General features: G+C 43.5%; 1 protein-coding gene across 1 annotated transcript; it reads right to left on the minus strand.

Moving 5' to 3' along the window:
* Positions 1–109: 109 nt before the first annotated feature.
* On the minus strand, positions 110–23,701 carry antxr1d (ANTXR cell adhesion molecule 1d). Its single transcript, XM_086121297.1, has 18 exons — positions 23,355–23,701; positions 19,257–19,328; positions 18,816–18,887; positions 17,958–18,039; positions 17,817–17,847; positions 17,665–17,738; positions 16,856–16,924; positions 16,686–16,766; positions 16,548–16,608; positions 13,583–13,681; positions 12,413–12,482; positions 9,107–9,185; positions 8,771–8,866; positions 8,636–8,674; positions 7,630–7,728; positions 7,404–7,568; positions 7,126–7,206; positions 110–1,275 (listed from the first exon to the last, which is right to left on the minus strand). The coding sequence occupies exons 1-18, from the start codon at positions 23,519–23,521 to the stop codon at positions 985–987; spliced, it is 1,728 nt and encodes a 575-aa protein (XP_085977423.1). The 5' UTR covers positions 23,522–23,701; the 3' UTR covers positions 110–984.
* Positions 23,702–23,721: the final 20 nt, after the last annotated feature.

Below are 23,721 nucleotides of genomic sequence, written 5' to 3' on the forward strand. Positions count from 1 at the left end.
AGCACTGCAGCACTAAATAATCAATGTCATAAACCGTCTCGCAAGCATATTTCTGCAAAAACATCCGATTATTGCGAAAATGGATCACTTCTATTAGATGAAAGAGGTGACTCATTAAAAAAAATGTTTATTGAAGTTGTTAATACAGAAATAATGCAAATGATCATTTCAGTCAGTTCATGAAATGGAGACAAGCACAAGGCAATTTTTGATACTAAAAATTGTAAAAAGACCACAAATGGATGTCAGTCTAAAGGGCTTGCTAGCATTAAAACAAAACAAAACAAACAAACCACACACACACGCACAACTTGAAATTGCCCGAAAAAGAGAGACCCTAGTGTTGAACTCCGCCATGGCTAAATAAAAATAAATAAAATGTGTAGAAACTGCCCTGCAGTTGCCACAAGAATGTTAGCTGGTTGGGAAATGTAAAAGGACCGTCGGCCTAATCTGCAGCAACTCCGAGGGTAGTCTACATTTAAAACATTTTTCAACTTACTATTCGTTACAACGCTCATGTTTTTCCTAAAAGCTCCTCTAACAAAACCGAAGCAAAGTTACTCATACATAACATTCTCTTCATTCCAGAAAGGGCGGGGAACCATTTTCCTATGATGCTAAAAACATAATGCAACAATAGAACTGTTAATCATCAAATGGTTAGCACGTCTGCCTCACAGTTCTGAGGTTCTTGCTTCGAATCTCTCCCACATTCCCAAAAACATGCATGTTAGGTTCGAAGAAGACTGAAAAATTATCTGCCCAAAGGTCATACTGTATCAGTTCACACCCTGATCTAGAATCAAACATGGACTTCTACATGCTGTTTTCTTCCTATTCGTCGCCATGAGAGTACTGAAGTAACAAAATGGTTGGCTGATTTAAACTTGAGGATAAATTTTGTGTTTTTGCTGTCCAGCAACAATGCCCACAGGCTTGCAGGAGTTGGACCACTTTGTATCATAATCATCATCATCATCATCACAGCCTGGGAGGGGGTCTGGAAGGCGGTGGTCCCGGGGGTATGCGGGATGGGGGCGGCCCGGGTGGGGGTCGTGCCACAGGAGGGGGTGTGCGTGACGGAGGCGTGGTGCGGGGCCCTCTGGAAGGGGGCTTGGTGCGGGGGACCGAGTTGGAGACCAGGGGTCGCTGCTCGGCGGGCGCGGGAGGAAGGGAAGCGGTGGGAAGGGGCGAGGATGGCGGAGAGGGGGCAGCGCGGGTGTAGGTGGCCGACTCGCCTTCTTTGACCCGGTGGAAGCGTATGCAGCGGCCCTGGAAAGACGCGACAGAAATGTTAGGAAACAACACTTTGGTGTCGTCTGTCTGTCCATCTGACTCCATCAATTTGCCTATCATGTCTTTGTCCATCTGCCTGTTTGTCTATCCATCGATCCAAAGTAGGGGTACTAATTATTTGACTTCCTGCTGAATTTTGGGGGTTTGCTCAATTGAAGAAATGATCAGTCAGATTTTTTTTTTAATGGTAACAGGACATTATCCAAAATCACACAGTATGAAAGTTAGAAAATGTTAATTTTATTGTTAAATTCATACTGATTCCTTTGCCATGCAGACAAATATGGCTTCCACAGTTTGACTGGCGCCCGTGTGCAATCAACCAATGAGCAATCCACCAATCTGCCACCACAAGCTGATAAAATGTCAAAACATGTCAGGGACAAGACTGGTATGGTTCAATTAAAAAAAAAACCCAACGGCATTTTAAATAGCACGCTATGATATTGTACTTCATAAAACATTCAATATTGCTAAATAAATAGAATGACATTTAAATGAGCAGGGTTTTTTGTCGCACTGCATCAATTAAATAACCATGGCCACCTGGGAGCAGTCTAAGACTGACGGACAAATATACTTGAGATTCGACGTCTCAACTCCTCTCTGATCATCAGTATGACTCTAATGTTAGTCATTCTTAGCAGAAGATGAAGAATACGCATGTATACTGTGAGTATGTTGTCTATCTTCGTGTGTTTATGTACTCTGCATTATTGAATCCATTGCTTAAAACAAGAGTTCATCAATTGGTGCCTGTTTCAGAAGTGTGTATCAAACTGGTAGCCCGTCGCACTTATCAGCATTACTTTCTACATAAGCTAAGATAACCTTTATTTGTCCCACACTCATACCTGTCAACTTTTCGGAGCGCCAACCTGTATAAACTACCAAAAAAATCCGTATAAAGAGCAAAAAATCCTTACAACATACCAAAGCATTTTATGTCAAAATAACGGCACAGAAAAAAACCCACGAAATTTTCAATGATATTTATTGTAGATCTCCATAATACAATGTCTGGTTAATGTCTAATCATCATTCTACTTAGTGGCATTACTGTGTTCAGAGTTGTATTCCGGAAATGAAAGCATTCGAGTAGACGAGCACCGTTCTGGGCAAAAGCAAACGGAACTACCTGTCAGGGGGGGGGGGACAAAAAACGGAAATTTTCAGAATCCGTATGATTTGTGCGATACGGCCATATACGTAAGATTCACCACAAAATCCGTATGAACTATGGCTAAACCGTATGAGTTGACAGGTATGCACACTGGGGAAATTTGCAGTCTCCAAATAAAGGTTATCTTATGTAGAAGCTAATGCTAATTAGCACTAGCATTAAGATAACAGACTGAAAGGCTATCTTTGCGGTTTTAAATAAACGAGAAGTAACACTCCTTGTTTTATTTTTAGTGTGACAGTGAAGAATGTTAAAATGTTTTAGCGTTTGCCGTTTTGAAGTGAAAACGCGCAGCTAAGAGACAGCCTCAACGAGTCGCGTCCCCGCTTGTGCTGACAGAAGCGAGAGTGTTTGAGGGCGGACAGAGGCGCGCCTGTCTTCCCTTCACACCTGCGCCACAATAGCTTGCAAAATTAGGCGCACACACTTGCGCGGTCTTCCCCTTTCCTCCTCCTGTGTTGTGACACCAAACAGAAAGTGCTTTATGTCTTATGTGTTTGCCACATAAAGGGGCATCTCTAAATATGCCCACAATAGTTAACAGAGGGTGCTAATCATGATTTACAAGGCGGCAAAGAGTGGGACGCTTCTCTTATTGTCCTCATTGATGGCTGGTTGCAAAGTCGGTGTTGTTATGAGACATGGAGAGGGGGCTCTCTGTGTCCTTGGTGGTCTGATTATAACACCTTATTAAACAGAGAGGCCCTAAAGTCACACAGGGGCCATTTAGATGGCCCGGGCAGCGGTAGCTTTGTGGCTTGAGGGGCGCTATTGTGCGAATGTATGTATATGAGGAGCTGCGTAATTGATTGGGGTCAGCCCGCTCGGGGAGAGGAGGGCTGTCGGGGGGTGACTGCCATGGTCTTGTCATCGGGCTGCGGAGAACGGGCCAGTTTGGCCAACAACACCAGCAAGAGCATATGGACACAATGAGAACGCAAGCTCATGAATATGAGTGCGTGTGTGTGTGTGTGTGTATGAGTGTGAGCATGCGGCTACTACAACATATGGCCTGAATGAACCCTCTGGCTCATGAATAAACAGAGACAGGAAGGTTCGGGAAGATGCTGTAAAAAGAGCACTAAGACAAAAGAATTAGTGTTTGAGGAAAAAAAAGAAGAAGAAAAAAGAAAAACTCCATTTAAGCTAAACGAAACTTTTTGATGGGTATGCTCTGTCTAAAAATGACACTTGTTGGAGAGAGTGATGAAAAATATGTTGAAACAGCTATCCATGCATTTAACACATCTCGGCTACTGATACTGTAAATAAAGAATTAAAATAATGACAATGATCTATAATTCATTCCAAAATAAGACAGTGTCTGTACTACGTAGTAGTATTTTTTTAATGGCATTTGTATTATTTTATTGTCAATTATATTATTTTTTTTCATTATTCATCTAATCTTATTAATTTAGTGTCATGGTAGATGCCGCTGCCTATTGAGCAGATGGTATGTGTTCAATTCCCAAACTATGCACGGTCCTAAACCCAGATAAAAAAAATTAAAAAATGGGTGGGTTGCATCAAAATGGGCATGTTGCGTACACTATTGTGCCCTAAAAAAATAATGTGCAGCATGAGTGTGGCAAGCTGTAAATCACATGTAATCTTATTTTTGTGCAATGTAACTTCCAGTGCCGCACTGCAAAATTTACACTGAGAATTTAGCCTGTAACAACACAAGACATTACGCGACCCTGTTGAGCACGATGATTTGTCACAGCTTTATTTCCCGTCTTTGCGACTCTCCCTTTCCAAACCTCAACTGTTTTTTGGGAAAATCCCCTGAAACACCTCCAGGATTTCTCCTAACACCACACACTCTCTTTCCAGGCCTCAAGTCTCTGCGCTTCACATGCGCACACACGAGTATGATTGATCCAGTCAATATGCTGTGCCTACACATCGGTGGCCGATACAGTAAAGAAGAAAGCGAGAGTGAAGAAGCGCATCCGACCCTCAAGCATGACATTACAGCCAAGCACTCACATAAGCAAGTATGCCTACACTGTACTGGCCTCAAACAATACATGATATATATCATAGAAAGCCAGGATGTAAACATTTTCAATCACTTTTGAACAGACAACAGGCGGAAAAGAGATTCAGCTGGCAAGTCCTCCCGTGTCTACGAGCGTACAGTGTCAAGAGCGTGGAAGATGGTTTTATCTTGAATGAGATAAGCGATGGATGGATGGATGCTTTGGACGTGCAGCAGACATTAAAAGTCGAGCCTTAAACGCTACAATAGGTGAGTGATGAAATGTGTTGGATGAAATTAGGGCGAAGCGAGGCTTTAAAGCAAAGTGATTGGGTGACGGACGGGGGTGGGGGGCGGGTAAGATGGCGGGGGACCCTCTGGTCTCTGCCGTCCTGTGTGACGGAGCATCCGTGCCATCAGCTGCGGGGACAAAAGAAGGGAATCTCTTGTGTCACAATATGGCTCGTGGGCTTTAAACTGCCCATCTGTTTGTGTGACACTCACTCGGCGGTGCTGACACACAACTTACAGTGACAAGCGCGTGCGCACACACACACACACACACACACACACACACACACACACACTCATGCAGCGAAGACATAAAATGCAAAAACAGTCTGTGGCAGAAAGTGGTCGCACGCTGACGGCCGTTTTGCAGACGCAGTGAGGTAAAAGTAATGCTGGGAGAAAGCGGAAGGAGCGCTCCCCTGAATAGATGCTCGATAATCTTTCCGTCTTTCTTGTGCTTTTAGCCACTTTACTTGTTCAGTCTAAGAAAAAAAAAAAGCAACGATTCCATCAACTAAATATTTGCTGGGGGCTGTGGCGGTTTCTGGCGTGTGCATCACGTGCGGCTCGGGTGCAAATTGCGAGGTGAAATAAATGGTTTTCTCGTGCGTGATGACAGGATGGGGAATTTGCACCCCCTGGTGGAGTCGCAACCGTGTCCCAGGAAAGTTGGCCTTAGCGTCTTAAGCATCAACCAAATAGTTGGGGAGCAAATAGGTTATGATACAATTTTACATATTTTTATTATACATAAGGCAACATTTTTGAAATAATTAAATAATCTGACGCTAGTAAACAAAGGTAAAATGATTGCAATAAGGTTCTGCATTTTTGTTGTTGTTGTCATGCTACTTTTACTGTTGCTGTATTTTCATTTGTTTGGAGATAAACATATTTTAAGCAAATATAAGGTCCATTCCTGTCCTTTTTACATGTGTGCGTGTGAGAGAGTGTAGGGAGGGGCATACAAAGTAAGGGGTCTCACGTAGGGGGCCATTCAAGCCAAGACCGCCACTTTTAGGGATGCTTATTCACTCGACCTCAAATTGAGTTGTGTTTACTTGTAATACATTTATTTTATTATCTGTATTTTGGTAACAACATTCTCCATATATTTGGAACTATTATACTTTTTATTTTTTTATATTGATTTGCGAACTATTTGTTGAAGAAAAATAGGCTTGCACTATTTCCGGTTCCCAAAGAGTCTTCGCATGGCAGCTGAAGGCTCAAATGTGCTTAATCACGTGCCACCTAAACATAATTTGTGCCAGGCGTCACACATTGCAGGCATTTATTTTTTCTACGTTCGTCCTCAGGAGTCTTTCACCTTTGGCCGTGTTAAAAGAGCTTCGGTGTAAATCCTCTTGCACTTCTTGCATTTTAACACGCTGCTTTTGACCTCAATACGTTTATTGCTTTTCCCGCCATATCTGTCACTTTTGGAAGCTCGACCGACAGCGGCTCTTGATGAGACGTCATTGCTGTCTTTTATGCTCGCTAAGCCTTTCAGCGGAACTCACTCTCACTTGCCGCAGAAGTGCATGCCCCCTCCCCTTCCTCTTCCTTTTGTAAATATGTGAAGACTAGTTTCATTTTTCTCAGTTAATGGGCCATGTAGGCAGTCGTGCTCATTGTTGGGGCATCTGTGTGAAGTGACTTTGAAAACTTCTGTCTTCACAAAGATGAATTGTGCGGCTCGGAAGAAGGAAAAAAAAAGTGGGGATGAATCCATTGACGGTGACTTCTTTGATAGACTATAGACGCATACTGTTACATACGAAGAAGATGCGACACAGGGGACAAATTGATACATTTTCCAATGGGGAGTGACAATGACACCATTGACAAGTGCAGATGTTATGCCATGGCAACCAGCGTGATGATGAAAACATGTCCTCAGGGTTATAGGGGTGTAAGCACGAGGGTCCAAGGTTAGAAAACAGGCGCCGCTGTGCTCCATCTAGTTGTGCTACACCTTTGTGTGACACACAATGATGTCACTGACAGTATGGCACAGCTTTAGAAACGTTTCATAAAAAGTCAAGGTTTGGACAACAATGGCGACATTGATGACATGAGCGCGATCAAGAGGCTATTTTGCACGCATTGGGTGTGTAAGAATGACTTGCTGCTGGTGTGTGTACATTTGAGACACTGACAAGTTGTCACACTGGAACGTGATTGCAGAAATGTTCTATCTTTGAGAGCGTGATGAAAACACTCTCTGCCAGAAAGCATTTAAGTGGTTGCTACCCACCCACAAGAAGATCCATAATTATAGTCATAATGCCAATGTCTGGTGCACACATTTTGTTTTTGCCGCATGCTAAAAATGAAGAAGGAATGTTAAGCCAGCACTCACCTGGTCTCCAGGCTGAGGCCTCATCAAAGACACTTGGTCGTAGCCTCTTCTAAAGAGAGCCCACAGAGCATCTAGCTTCCCCTGTAGAGGGGAGGGACACACACACACACACACACACACACACACACACACACACACACAGATAAATCATTAAAATACAAAGCATGCTTAACTCATTCACTCCCAAAGACGTTTTTAAACGTCTTTTCAGACTTGGTCCAGAATTGGCTGGTACTGAATGAGTTAAGAAAGAATTCCCGCATAGTTTGAATACAAACCTGAATGGGCGTGTACCACCTCCTTTGCTGGGTGGGCCGGCGGTTGGGTTTGCGAGGCTTGGGTTCATAAGGCTCAAATTCCTGGTCTGGCATCTTGACGACAGCATTTTTGGGTTTGTCCAGCTTGGCGCCCTCCTCTGTGGAGCCCTTCTCCCCCCAGCGCACCTGCAGGAAATAAATCAATGAGAAATGGCACGTTTTGCACCCAAGAAGCGCGGTTGTGTACCTCCATGCGTTTAATGCCTCCCACTCCTCGTCCTCCGTAGTAAGACGCGTCCACTGTGGGCCATCTCTTCTTGGGCATTCCATCTTCATCGTCCGATTCCTTTGGAGAGGAAAGGCTCACTTGCAGCAATCCATTTGTTGTAGCCATTAAATGTTTGAAAACTGTACTTGGCAAAGGAATGAAAATAAGCTTATCCCACTCAAGACGTTTGAGTGGGATAGCATTTAATATCGTTTTGACCCGTTTTCAGCAATTAACTTCAACCATTTATAACGTCATTGGGGAAACACATCTCTGAATTCACTTTTGCAGGGTCTTTAATTTAGCAAATGTGTTTTAAATTTATTGCAGCAATTATAACCCCTCAAAGGGAAACTGAACTTTGACTTTGAAGTACTGCATATTGATATTTTTGCTGAACACCACACGCGGAACGACACGTGGGCATACAAAATGAGCATAAAAAGGGCAAGGGGGAAGGTGCCCTGCTCAAGGGCACCTTACTGGTGATCCATAGACTAGCATCACTCAAACAACTGATTTCCTTGAGTTTTTTTTTTGTTTCTTCCACTTCCAAAGCTCAAATCCTTTTAGATGAACAACTATTGCCCAAACATGGATAAGCAAAGACTAGTACTACTATGAAAAGTAATATTTTGTATGTAATAAATTAAGGCGGCACAGTGGACGACAGGTTCGCACGTCCGCCTCACAGTGCAGAGGTGCAGGGTTTGTGCAAAGAAAAACTAAACATCAGCCGAAAAATTAGACACCTTGAGAAGGGGCTGCAGATAGGGGAATACCCTTCCAGGATGAGGTGCAGCGCTGGCACAATTCAAATGATGGCTTTCTATTATTGCATTTTTTAAAATTTGTCTTTTAATATTACAGTGGTTGACTTATTTTCACACTTATATGACCGTGTTCAAATGCACAATTGATAATCATTTTATAGATAGCTAGAAATAGATTGCATTGACAATCAGCATGTTATATATATACTTACAGGTTCTGGGGGAGGTGGAGGGGGTGGTTCTTTGATGACCTGAAGGTTAAAGAAGTAAAAATCATATTACAGTCATGTAATGGGCCCGAAAGAGTTCTTTGCAAATGAAGCTAAAATGTTGAGGTGTCAACTTACCACAGTGCAGCAGAGAGGCCAAAACCACCACATGAGCAGCAGGGCCAACAACAAGAACACCACCAGCAGCGAGATCAGCACGATGGTGCCGTCAAACTGCACAAACGACACATGCACAATGACGGCAGTGCAATTAGACCAAGAGAGAGTCAAATGGAGAAAAAATTGTGTCGCTGTGCAATCAGAGTACTCACAGCCTCCTCTGATGACACACGCAACAGAGGAGACGTCAGAAAGAAGAGAGGAAGAAGACTGGAGGAAATCCAAAGGAGGTTTTGACAGGAAAAGGGAAGTTGATTAAAATATGAGTGCACAGCACGCACGTGATCTACTCACACATTCAGTAGTTGTGATGTGAACCGAGCTGGTGATGTAGGAGATGCCCTCATTCATGCTCACCTGCAGGTAGATGACCCTGCAAAACACGGACAACATACTCATGGCGATGGCTTGCTTGGACTACTTGGTCTACTGTACACGCTTGCCTGAAGCGGCCTGCACATTCCTCCATGTGCTCTGTCCATACGTGCGCTCTCTAAAACGCTGACATGGGAACTTTCCCAGAATCCACAAAAAAGTCAAGGGAGTTCTCCGTCAAGTTGAATGATGTCTCATTCATCTGCCACTAGGAGCGGGTGAATGAATGTATTTTGCTTAACTTGTTCATGCTTCATGAAATTGTGGTGATTCACGCATGGATAATAGAGTAAAATTGTAAAAAAAAAAAAAAAAAAAAAAAAAAAAAAAATTGGCAAAAAGCCATATCGCGGCATGGTGATCTAGCATGTCCGCCTCACAGTGCAGAGGTGCAGGGTTGGATTCTGGCTCCGGGCTTCCTGTGTGGAATTTACATGTTCTCCTCGTGGCTGTGTGGGTTTCCTCCGGGTACTCCGGTTTCCTCCCACATTCCAAAAACATGCATGGCAGGTTAACTAAACATTCGAAATTGTCCCTAGGTGTGATTGTGAGTGCAAATGGTTGTTCATCTCTGTGTGCCCTGCGATTGGCTGGCCACCAGTTCAGGGTGCATCCCGCCTACTGCCCGAAGACAGCTGGGATCGGCTCCGGCACGCCCTCGAACCGCATGAGGATATGTCGATTAGTAAATGGATGGATGGATGGATGGAAAAAGCTAACCACCAACAACTGAAATAAAACTCTCTTGATACATTTGTGAAAAACTAATGGAGACTGCGCACTTGGCCAGACTTTTAATCTACTTTGTAATATGAAAAACTGGATTCACCATTGAGCGTGAAAACATTTAGCTCTTTCTTGACGGCTGAATGGACGGATTTGTTTGTCAGTGACCAAAACAAAAGATGCTAGCAGCCAAAGTGAGAAGTGGCAAAGGAGGCAGCTGCAGATTGTAGTTCTTGGTTGAAGGAAAAGAGTGGAGAAAGGCTTCTTGTGCTGTGCTTATGGTTTGAGGGGACAGAGACAAGGGGGGCATTGAGCTTTGGGTCCACATTTGAGGAGAGGGCGGTGACAGGGGGGGGGGGGAGGTCACTGCAAGGTGGGGTGTGGATGGAGAGTGTGTGGGGGATGGGATGAAGAGGACCTTTTCTGTCTGAAATCCCTTCAGCACTATCACTCCCTTCTGAGACCCCATGAGACACCCCCTTCCCTCCATCACCCGCTGACTTCCTCACCCACCAACATTACACTTGCTCTCCTCCATACCCTCAACACAACTGTGCCTTGACTCATGCTGTCACCGACTTGGGAGAAGGAAATCGGCAGTGCAGGTGCCGCTCTTATACCCCCTCGCCATCGTACGGTCAGGGGACATGCTGCTATCAATCTCTATCAATCACCATCTCCCCCATTATATGTGTCTTTGCCCTGTGTTTATGTGTGTGTTTGTATCGTCGCATCCGGAAGGATTGCAGTCAACACTGATTTATGTGAAGCCAGCATCAATGTCTTCATTCTAAGAGACAAGGCTCGGATAGAGCAGGAGGGGATTGAGGGGCTTCAAGGTCTGGTTAGCAGCCCGAAGGACAGGAATTGCATATAGCGTTAAAGGTGGGGACCAACGCAATTGTTCGCTTCCCGTCGAAGCAATGAATCTGACTGCGGTTGCCCCAACAGTATGTTGTGTGTCTTTTCGGTGCAATTTTCCACAGTCCATCAAGCGTCAATTGGTCTCCTCTTTGGGCCCTTTGGCCATTCACAGCTGACTTGCTCTTTAGTGGAACGCAAGGGTGTCAAAGAGTGCTGACTGTGCACTAATGGGCTTCAGCTACATGGAAAAATGGACTCCTTCGGGCACCGGGTGTTGATGGTGAAACACATTCTTATTTGGTCTCACAAAAAAAAAAAAAAAAAAAAAAAAAATAAGGAATAGAAGACGCTTCACTTGAAAGGCACGGCTATTTTATGACTGGCTGTTTTAATAAATGATTGAACGCATTTGAAAGCATTTTAAAATGCACCTAGGGGTTTTTGTTTAATTTTGCCATGCAAAAATATGTCATTCTATATAATTATATTTGAAATAGTATATTCTATAAAATTAAGGACCCATCCTAACACAATGGTACCTTGACTTATTAGAGCCTTTTTTTTTTTTAGATGCAAGCCATTACTCTGCTGATTTTTATTTATTTATTTTTTTGGGGTGGGGGCTTGTGAGTGTTGACTTAAGCAACAAGTACTTTTTTTCTGACTATCAATCTAGTGAAATAAAGCAGGTAGAACATCTAATCTCTCTCTCTCTCTCTCTCTCTATATATATATATATATATAAATGTGGATGAAATGAAATAATTTGTCTAAATTGAAAAATGGAAAATAATATACATGTATAATTTTTCAATGGATCCCTCCTCAATCCACTGTCTGCATCACCTTTTCTTGGGTGAATTGAGCCCAGTTAACTTCTTTTTCAAAAATGTATATCTATATTGAAACTCATGACGTATAATACAACCTATCAAAGAGTCTTGGGCAAAAGCAAAATTCCTCTTCCCAATTGATGTCAGCTATGATTCCCTATAAACCGACTTCTTCGCGGACGAGCTCAAATCACACAAGAAATCTGAGTGACAGCACCAAGACAGATGATGACTAGGAGGTGTCTGAAGCCGCAGGGCGGCAGTGGATAATTATGCACAGGCCTGCGGGGCAGCGGGGCCGGGAATGCTGCTGGGCCTCGGTCCACTTGGAGCTCAGCCCAGAGCCGCGCTCTGTCTGCCCCACTCGAAAACTTCCACTTGCAATTACCAAGGGCAGGGCCGCAAACGCTCGGAGGAAACTTTACACCCATGGCCGCTTCCCCTCGCGCTCTTTCTCTCTCCTTAAAGTGTCAGCCGCAGATTGGGATACCACACAGATAGGCACGCACGTTCATATTTACACACATACGGAAAGGAGGGGGGCTGTGAAGGTCTAAACCAGGAGGCGCTCATTAAGTCGTGTTCCTGGGCTCTCCTCCTGTGATTGGTGTCTGCCTTCGTTAGCTGTGACAAACTCTGATTGATCGCACCCACGCTCGGTGACTTTGGCCAAGTTTTCAAGGATAAATGGCGTGGCGGATAAATCGGCCTCACGCACACAAAAATAAGATATGGACTGCTAAGTTTGGTCTCTCTATAAAAAAGTGTGAGGGTTAAAAATGACAAATGATGCCCAACTCACCTCCCTGCCTCTTCGACAACAGGAGCAGGACAGAGAAGGAATGTATCCTCTATTCCGGCTGGTCTCTCATCTGCAATTAAATCCGTTTTTTCTCGATGTGAGATTTATTTTATTTTTTTTGCAGATTGAGAAGGAAATTATGTATAACGAGTTTATCAAATGTAATGTTCCAATCATACATTCTAGACATGTCGACACAACTACACTTTTACTCAGACGTAGTCCTATACTTTTCTATATCGTGTGTTGTTTCACTCATTTTACCCTAGTTTAGGAAAAGCATACTAACCACAATCCAAGGTCAGGGCAACCTGGCCGCCTATCTTAAAATACACATAAAAGCCAGGTGCAAGAGTAAACACGTATTTTTGAATAAAACAAGGATTGAAGTCCTCATACACGTCATGTCAAATTGATTCTTGTATTGATTGTACTGTTGTAATTCTTGTAACTCTCAATGAAAGCTCAGGTAGGAGATGAGACAGAGATCCGACCAACTCGCTGTGGTTTCATCTCTCCTGGCCAGAATCTTGCCGCGGGTGTCCGTGTCGCCTTTGTCTCTAAACTTCCTACTTGTCGTGGTGAGGGTTACTCCAACGCAATCGGCAAGATTCTCCCATGACACAGATGAGAAAAGTGTTCCCACTGTGCTCGTGCTCCACAGTGAAAAATCCAACGTGAAAGGCTCTCGAGGTTGTACAATCCTGCATCATTCCAAATCCGCAAAAAACGAGAAGGCCGACTCACGTTGTCATAGAGGACAGAAAAGACCCAGTGTAAGTGCAACTATGATTTGTCCACTATCTAGTGCTAATTTGTGGTCTAACTTAAAACTACAGCCGGCCCCTACATTTTCATAGTAAGGCATGCATGGATTTGCATATTTGGAGATTTAAAAAAATAATAATAATTCAGAGTTTGGATTTTTCCCTATTCCCATTGCTCAGTTTTTCCTGAAAAACATACTACCTGTATACATTATTGGGCATTAATCAAAGGTCCACTTAGCATGGGGCCCGCATTAAGTTGATTATTTAATGATAGGTCAGGATCGATTTGTGATTTTTTGCAGGTGTAAATTCATTAAGTCGCACCCCCCCACAACACACACACATTCCTACATGCATTCCCGTTATCCTGACTGAGAGTCTGTCTGCCAGCACAACTTACCGACAGTGTGTGTGTCATTTAGTTTGAAGCTGCAGCGGACCTGGTCGATGTTTCTGGCATGGAGGAAGCCGTTTCCTCTCACCACCACCTGAAAGTTCTCTGAGAGACAAACACTGCCCTCATTTCATTTCATACACACCAACAACATGAAGACTTTTTCTGGAGGGGGGGGGGGTGATAAAAGAACTGAACCGTTCTGCAACTTAGTTTTCGGAAGACTCAGGCTCAATGGGAAATGATCACCATGACAGACATTTCCTTTCTCTGGTGCACTCAAGCCCAAGCATGCCTCATTACGATTTGTTTATATCCAAGAGTCTGTGCGTATACGTACAGAAAGTCCATAACATGTTCCAATGGTACTAAAGCTCAAAGTCCTCCTCTTCCAAAATATCTTGGTATGTGTGTGCGGTAGCCACGAGGCGTGTGTGCACGGTGCATGTGCGTCTTTGACCTTTACTTTCCCTCGGGCGCTGTTAAAGTGCACTGACAGGGCCTTGCCAGCATATGCCGCAGTGACGATGTGGTTGCTTCTCAGCATATGTTGGCGAGCGGGAAGAAAACACTTGGTTAAAAAACAAGCCTGCGGGCTTGACAACGGCACAGTGCTGTCAAAGTGGGTCGAACCTTACCTATGGCACAACGCATGACGTCTGCATGTGTTGTGTGTTTGTGTGGACTGCGTGTATTTCTTTGCCTTTTCCTGAGCCGAGTGGAAGCAGATAGTGTGTTTGCATTCTGACTGTGCACCTCTAGCAACCTCCCGGCTAATAGAAATGAACATCGGTCACACCTTTAACATTTAAAAACGCCAGCGTGAAGATCACTGCATTAAAAACACAACAGTAGTGTGTTGGCGTAAATGTGGCACTACTCTTTGAAAGGTCACACCAGACAAGACACAAGTCGCTGTTGCGAATCGAGACATGCTTTAGATGTTCAAATGTTGCTGTTTTATTGGTATACATGTTTTATAGTACTGTCAAATGTAAATGACAAAGTACAAATGAATTCTATTTTGTGAGTGAAACAAGATGGCATAAAGAATGTGCTTTTGTTGACTATACTGAACAGCCATTTTTTTTTTTGTCATTAAACTTTAAATAGTGAAATGAGTGAGGTACAGTATATGAGGTTAGTTCCCTGGAAGATCGCATGGAGATTATATTAGTTTCAACACACACTAGCTGTCACGTACAGTGGCAGGCAAAAAGGTTAATGCTGTCACAATCATGGCGGGCCAGGACTGGTGGCGCCCTGCTGAGTTGTACCATGCATATGTTGCTGCCCGCCACTTTGACCACATGTCCATGTCCATCTTCACCTGAATGTTTGACGAGCATGAATGTGACCGTCTATATGAAGGATACATGTTTGGGGTTTTTTTTCTGTTGTTATGCCGCGACACTTGTGTGCGCGGAGAAAGTGGGCTAAGGCTTGTCCGAACGGCAGCCCTTCAATCACGTTAGTGCAAGAGGACAGCGAAGGGCAGGGCGGGGGCCACGCAGGAAGGAACGACGGGGAGGAATGGGTCAGGCGCTAATGAAAGCAGCAATCTTGGCTGTCATGTTAGATCTCTGGGTCAATGTTATGCCTATGTATGTGTGTGTGTGTGTGTGTGTGTGTATGGAGTCAGTGCTGTCATATCTGATAGTGTGGCCCAATGTTCACTGTCCAGTCTGATGGCCTGTTTGCAGGCAGCTCAGCCTGGTCACTTCACATCAGTGTGAGGGACCTGTGTGTGTGTGTGTGTGTGTGTGTGTGCTCTTAAAGAACAACTATACATGTTAAAAGCCTGACTTGCATAGATAGAGACAATAGTACAGTAATGATGCAATATGTCGAGATGGTGCTAATAAAATGCTGACCGGTGCTAGACAATCACATTATCTTGCGTCACGCTACAGCAATCATATGCGTTGTATAGCACACATGCTGTGATTATTTCTACACGGCTTCATTTAATAACAAAGGATGCACACTGGAGTAATAGGCTCAGTGCATTACAGTGGCTGCCCTTCATTAATTAGGCCAGAGTCAAGTTTTGGTTGGAGTGAGTTTCTTAGTTCACTGACCATTAGGCTGCTCATCAATCGAATGACAAATGAGGCTGTTGGAAAATATTTGGGAGCATGTCGGCTGATAAACTGTCAATAAGCCAGAGAAAACTATCACATGAGGACACTGATTAAGCCCCTTCTTAGTGCTGTTATGATCATCTTCTCAGCCACTCCTCTCCTTATCACTTAACCATTTCTATATAACAGTAAATAGCAGCAAATATCTTTCATTACAGTTACTGTAAATGTAGGTGGAATCGTACAAGCAGCGACTGTATTTTGTCTTATATTACTCTATGGTTGTTATAGGATTGCTAAAATAACAAATCTAATAATACACAGTGCTATTCGTGATCATTTTTAGAAAATCTCATTAAGATTTTTTTTTCCAGGCTGTAAATGCACTCTCCGAAGTGATTCCTAATAAGGTCATGTCAAAGCTCATCCATCCCACATTCTCGCACAGAGGCTCGTGCTCCATCTTATTTGGCGTTTTTCCCCCCCCCTTTTACTTCTTCAAAGTGGCATCCAAAGGCCATGCAAAAGAGAGGCCAAAGTAGAGGGTGAAGGAGCCAGAGTGGCTATTCAGCATTATACGATGTGGCAAACTAGGCCAGGGAGCAAGCCATGCTTAAAGATTCATGGCTAATTTCTCTCCGACCAAGTCCAGTTCCTCCCCCTCCCCTTTTGACCCACATGCCGGGGCCAAGTGACTATGCTAATCTCCCCCGGCCGTGAATGACAATACGCTGTGTGTCACCGCACGGCCATAAGCCCATGTGCGATTACTCAACTTCATGGTTCGCTCCAGAGGCTTTGGATGACTGTCATCTGACAGAATCACACCCACATATTACTGCTTCGGTGTCTTAACGAGGAAACCTTGCTCACCGCACCGCCCTTACCTCCCGCACACACGCTGGATGGCTCAGCTGCGAGGATCTCGATGCAGGATTTCTTGATGATCTAAAGCACACCACAATTTGATGAGATGACACAATTTAGTGTGTTTCATTGTATATTTGTGTGGATATATGTGTTACCGAGTCAATGATTCCCCTGAGGGCTTGGAAGCCCCCCCACACAGGAAACACATGTTCCATAGTGTCCGCAATGGTCGCAAGCTAGAGAAAGCACATACACACGGAGAATGTTGCATTTGCTTTGTCGCATGTTTATATATATATATTCTCTTTGCTTCTGTGCTTCCCACCTGGGTTTGGTTAAACTCTTTGACTCCTACACAGTAAACAATGGCTCCCATAGACCTGGCCCTTTGAGCCTGTGAGGATGGAACACAAAAACGGAAAAAAAAAAATGCAGTCAAGCCAAAAGGGTCACCACCAGTGTTGCTGTGACTTTTCCAACGCCTGAAAAAGCCATCAGATACTATATGCTCCACAATTTTTTTTTGTATCAAATGATTGGTTTGACACTTATTGTCTTATGTATATTAGCAAACCGAGAGGAAAGAAACTCAGAAACTAGAAAGAACCAGTGACTAGCTGCAGCAAAAGGATGAAAGACACTAAATGTTACATTACTATTATCTCTTTTCAAGAATGAGCAATAAAATAGCAATTGAGTTCACGGCCAGACAGTATTTCGATATGGAAAAGTCCTGGTGATAACAAAACCAAACATTGAGCAACCTGTGGTCTTCTGACTTGTAAAGGCCTCTAACATTGGTTTTATTATAATATTTAGGTTGGAAAAAATATGTTTTGAAACAAAAAGCTAAACTCTATATCGACTGTAAACCAAAGAATTTAATCTTATGTCGGCCATTTTGAAAAATGGCTGCTATTTGGGTCATGGGTGAAATCTGTGATGGCCCGATAGCTAAAATTATTCCTCTGCGTCTGTTCTAAGTGCCAAATTTTCCTGCTTTTATCATCTACTGAGCAGTTCTTTGATAGATTGCGCCAATCTGCGTAACTATATGTCCCACAGGCCGTCCCAGAGACTTAAAAAAACAGCCGTGAAATATTTGCATGAAAGCAGCTATTCGTCCCATATTACCTCTCGCTGAGCTGTGTCAAACTGCCACTCGTTCAATTCCCCGTCAGTCAACGCGATGATAACACTGGCTGTCCCTGTGAAGCACGCAAAATTCAGCGCCTGCGAAACAATGTACTGGAGTGTCACGTTCATCGGCGGTAGAAAGAGTTTACCTTGATTCTCTTGATATATCTGTGCATTTGCCTACCAAAACAGAGACATAGTTAGTCTGAATATTTGACTGGTTGTTTTATACCTGTTTAATTCTGTGCTAATGCAGATATTGAATGACACCATTTTCAGGTTGCCCCTACCATTTCCAGACCAAGGTTCATAAATGTATCTCCTCCAGCAATCACACTTTTTAGAGCTCTGAGCCCACCAGTGATGGCCTCCCTGAGGGACACAAATAGAGCATGAAAAAAAATCACCACAAAAGCAATTTGAAAAACTTTATAAAATGAAATTGAGTAATATTTCCAGTAGAACAAATGTAACCCTCTAAGTGTAGAGGAGAAATTCCAGGAGAGAGATGCACTAAATGTTTTATTTTGGGGTATATAAAAAGGAATAATATAAAAAAAAACACTTTAAATTAGAATGTAAATATTTACAGTCACTGCGCAGTGTGCAGTGTAATTATTGCAAAATAAAGCAGTATGCAGCATGTATGCAATTTACACAGTTTGCAGTCTATTTCGAGAACTTGATATATTTCTTCCAATTTCTTGCAAAGAAAAAAGTAGATTGGAGCGTGTGGAGCAACTGGTTATTGTTTCTTCCACTGTCGTGGGGCAGTGTATGAGGCTTTTTGCTTTGGCTATATTATGAAAAAAAAAAAAAAAGCCTTGCCCATGTTATGACAGAAACTTGTGTTCAAAAGGAGAATGACTTCAACAGAAACGGGATGTGGCGCTCTTCAGCATCTGAGCATTCCATCAGCTTAAAGGCAGAGGGTAAATGGCGGCAAACTAAAAAAGTAGGGCCATAATTTGAATCTGCACCCAAAACGTAGTGGACTCTGTATTTTGGGCAACATGCTCCATCCAATTTTGCATGCAAAATCAGCGATGCATTTTCCACATAAACATGTCATAAACAAATGTCACATAAAAAAACAACCTCCTGGGACAGAGCTAAACATACAATACAGATGTGTGTTGTTTCTCTACCTGTTCTCGGTTAACTTCATGATGATTTTGCCATGCGTGGAGAAGACGATGAAGGACATTCTCAACATGGGACTATGAACACAGTTTTTTGGACATTCATATTCTCAAATCGCAAGTTTGATAGAAAATGTAAATGATAGTAGCCACATAGATCTGCTTATAATTTTAGATTTGTGTAATATTTTTGACATCCCCGCGCCCCTTGTGAGGATAAAGTGGTTTAGAAAATAGATGGATGGATGGATTTTTGACATTTTTCCCCCCCACATATTAATATCTCCTTAGAACATCGGACAAAGACCATGACCTTCTAATACCACCCCCACCCCCAAAACAATCTGCAAAAAAATTGGCAATTTTTTCTCTCTGTTGTAAAGTTAATCAAATACTAAAGGACAAAGTATGGTTAACAGTCAGCCATATTTACAATAATGACTGTACCTGATAAATTTCTCTGCCAGCTGCTCCACAAAAGAGTAAATCTCAATCCAGTGATGCTTCACACTTCCAGATCTGTCAAAGAAGAAAAAAAGCACTGTTGGCAGGTATTTCATTTGTTGCAATTTATTTTGTATTATTTAGAAAACAAGAGGAAAAGTCACATATTCATATGAAGATGTACAACTTTGGAGCAAGTGAAAACGGTTGTGAGCATTAGCATGTTTTAATTTTGCAGAATGCAATAGTGGTGGTATGATATGAATATGTCTCTGGTCACATGCCACCTTTTTGCACTGTAACCTGTTAGCCTTGCTGCTTAGCCTCCTACATGCTGCTACCGTTTACATGACTGTCTCCATAATCAAGCCCAGTCCCAGGAGGCTGCTAATGGGGGCTAATTGCTGTTTGGCCAGAGGGGTGAGGTTTGACTGGGACAGATGCAGCAGCCCTTAGCAGTGAACATGTAGCGGGCAGCTGGCCCGCGTGTGTCCATGTGCATGTGTGTGTATGCCCGTTTGGTTGTTTGTGTGCGGCAGTGAGGGAGAACAGATGGTGATGAGCACAGGCAGCCTAACAACAGGTTGAGGGAGAGAAAAGGCAGTGTCATGAACAACAGAGGGGTGCACAAGTAGCACTCAGGGTGGGGGAGGGGGGTTGCAATGACATCAAAAAGCAGACACGGAAAGAGGGTGGCGGTCTGAAGAGTGTAACAGGCTCGTAAAAGGAAAGTAAGTCAAAGCTGTTTGGATTCATGATGCTTTTCTTTTGTACCGCCCGTTTAACCAGCCACTTCCTGCTCCACTTATCCTTTTCCTAGACAGGAGGACATGATAAAGCTTCCAGAAAGCGTCTGCTCGGCACACAGTCCTCACAATACCATATAAGGGCTTCAAAGTACTCCTTCAATTTTAGGATTCTAGACCGCCTCAAATAAACAGAAGAGAGCTTTGTAGGCAGTCTTCTCATGGTAATTACTGCCATTTTGATTGGAAAACCAAAGATAAGCATTACTTTCTTTTAGTTTCTGAATAGTCGGGGTTGATGCATTTAATGCACATATGCTAATAACAAAATTATTAACAGTACTGTACACCTTTATCCAATAAGTGTGGTGTCCTGGTCCCACCACTAGAGGGACTCTGGAGAGGAGTGTAGTGATGGGGAGCACAACAGGGAACAAGGAAGAAGACAGAGTAAGAGTGGAAGTAGGAGGAGCAGTAATCATACAGTTTGCTGAGCGCTAGATGACTATTGGTACCTCTTAAGGTAAAGTAAAAAGAACTACTTGTGTGCTTCCTTGGAACACAACAGCAAGTCAATGTTTTAAAATACAGTGGAAACCTTGAAGTCTAACAGTTTAAAATTTGACCGAAATTCTGAAAAACCAGTTCATTTGAATCAGGTGTGTTGCAACAGGGAGACTTGGAAAACATGCAGGACAGCGGCCCTCCAGGACCTGAGTTTGACACCTATGGCCCATAACCAAACAATCAACTCTGAAATGCTGCCGTGACATCACGCCAAAGTTTAGGCTAGCTTTGTGTTTGAATTTCCGCAATCTATGGTGTTTGGAGATGTTCTGAGTTATTTGGTTGTTTTAAACAGAAGTGGATAATTGAGGTCCACAAAGTAAAATCTCTGGCACAGTTTGGCTTTAGCTACAAATGTTTCTCCTCAACCGGCAAGTAAACCAGCTCGGTGGCGGGGTTTTTACTTTTTTTTTTTTTTTTTTTTAACAAACCAGAACAAATAGCAGGTTGACCAATGTGGTGAGATGGATTGTGTTCGACATTTGTGGGTGCACGGTAATTTCTGGCATGAATCCCATTTTTTCTCGACATGCTCTAATTCCCCCAAAGGCTCCAGTTCTGCATGATTGCCATCAGATTTTCATTTGAGAGACTAATCCTAACTATTTTACATGTATTGACACACTTTTACAAAGAAAGCAGTCTGCATGCACTTAATTCTTGAGCACGGACGTCAATTCCACCACAAACTCGAACACATATTTCTCTATTTGTGGGTTACAAAGGAAATAGTCAGTCTGCTATTTGGTGTTGGTCAGACATTGAGTGTAGGAATGCAGGGAGCTGATGATCCTTTTTTCATTCTGTCCATCTAGATCTATTTTCTCAACACGCTGGATGCCATATTTCTCTCCCACTGAGGTGCTGTTGAACAGGTCACCATGTGGCATTAAAGGGAAAAAGGCCAATAAGTTGGTTTTGAGAAAAAAAAAAAAAGAAGAGCAGCTTCCTCCTGGAGGCCTGTGGAGACATGCAGAGGTCCAAGCACTGGGAGCGCTGGCCATGCGTGACGCATGCTCCTCAGGCTCCTCTTAAACTTTCGGAAGCAAAGGGTAAAGAGTGAAGAGCAGCTGACAGATGTTGCCGTGGACACCCCAAAGAGTGAAATGTCATTCAAAGTGTTGACTTCGCAGCTCCAATGGTGAGTACAAGGGAAACATGAGGACATGTTACAACAAGCTATGCAAATCACCAGATGCTTGAACAAAATTGATTCAACCACTCTAATTTACTCTGAACAAATAACGGCTTGACATTTTTACAGGTCCCATCTTTTCAGCCTTATCTGTACACTGGTCTGCTTGTAGCACGTTTTGACATGTCTAATCGCTCTGCAGCCATCCGCATCATTTTGCAACTGGAGGCCAGAAATGATAAAAATGTAAATTATCATGTCTGAGCAGCTCCCAATATGCACACAGTAAATTACACAAGCGCAGTAAACTGGCATCATCTTAACTGAACATTGACCCAAAGAAAATCATTCACGTAATAATACGGTGGGCGCAATATTGGAATATAGAACTTATTTTGTGCAAGACATGGCTACGCATGACTAGAAAGCCCTAGTGTTGTTGCACTCAATTCATTTTGAACTCATGTTGTGATCAGGGGTCCCCAACATGGTGTAGGTGGGCACGATGTCGCCCTCAAGGGCCATGTGTACAATTCTGTTCTAAAAATAGCTCACCTGTGATGGGACATTGTGATTTACTGGATAGATTGTAGCATTTAAAAATGTTAACCAGTCCAGGGGGTACCCCACCTCTTCTCAAAAGTCAGCTGGATCGCCTCCAGTTGAATGTATGGAAGGTCAGTAAATTTGACATCACTTTAATGCATAGGTGTCAAAGTCAAGGCCCGGGGGCCAGATCTGGCCCGCCACACCTTTTTATGTGGCCCACAAAAACAAATCAAACATGGCAACTTCCATGAGGCTTGCTAAAATATATAAAATAATTTCAAATTCTCATATGTAATAAAGAAGAGAGATATTGTCAACATTTTCTTGCTGCCAAACACCCCATGACAGTAACTTAAACAATAGTTCAATAAACCATTATTCTTGACTTCTTAATATGATTTCAGTCATAATGGTCCTTCAACGGAAATGGTAACTAAAATGTGGCCCGCGACGAAAATGGGTTTGACACCCCTGCTTTATAGAGTAAAAACTGATTTTTGTTGGGACCAAATTTCTCATACTGGTTCCCTTTGGATTGTGCAGCTGTACAGAAGCCAGAAAATGTATTCATTCATTCATGTAATGTATTCCCAATATCAAACAATAGCGATGTGGATTGTAGATTTGAAGCGTGCACAGAACAGAACTTGGAGACAACTTGCACGGCTCGGCTGCAGCTGTGCTCGCCTGGCCGGCAGGGAGGCGTCAACGGCCTGAAACTCAATCCCGCCTGGCCCAGCCCACATGCCGTGGCTCTGCTTGCTCTCTTTGCCTCGGTGTTATGAACCGGGCCAAAAGAACAACACGGCCCAACAAAAAAATAAAATAAAATAAAAGCCCATCAAGTCTGTGCGCACTTGAACGGATGCCCCGCGTAATCCTAACCGCTCGCACAGCCTAGTGCTTCATTGTTTGGGATCTTTGTCATCGTTTAACGAGGGGATTTCCCAGTTCGGTTCGATTCTATCCTGGTTCTTATTTGTCCAACGGGACGCCGACGCATCAGGCCGGAGTGCCACGCGTTTTCCAGCCCACGGGGCGGTTGCGCGGCTAAGCGCAGCCATGAGAAAGTAACAAAAGCCATAAATAATGAGAGACACTCACTTGTCCAGAACAAAATAGAGGTCGAAGGCGCCCTGACAGGACCTTTCCTCCTCCTCCTCCTCCCCCTGCTGTTGTCCCTGTTGTTGCGCTCCTTTCACCGACACATGGAGGAGGAAAAGTCCCAGCAGAAGCGAAGCGAGGATCGTGTGGATGCGCCTCCTCGCCATCTTTCCCCCCGCTTGCGTTCGAGCTTTCCAGCAACAGCGCCGCTACTCACTGCAAATCTTCACATCGTCGTCGTCCCCCCTCCAACATCCGCTAACACATTGATCGACGTGTCTCAAGTTTTTCTTCTGCGACGTGAGGCCGGGCCGTGTCGCTACGCACAGGCCTGGACTGGAAGCCGGCCTCCCTAAATCTCGCCTCT

Source organism: Hippocampus guttulatus, chromosome 10, assembly GCF_054856545.1.
Source record: "Hippocampus guttulatus isolate MCC_2025c chromosome 10, RoL_Hgut_1.0, whole genome shotgun sequence".
NCBI classification, from domain to species: Eukaryota; Metazoa; Chordata; class Actinopteri; order Syngnathiformes; family Syngnathidae; genus Hippocampus; species Hippocampus guttulatus.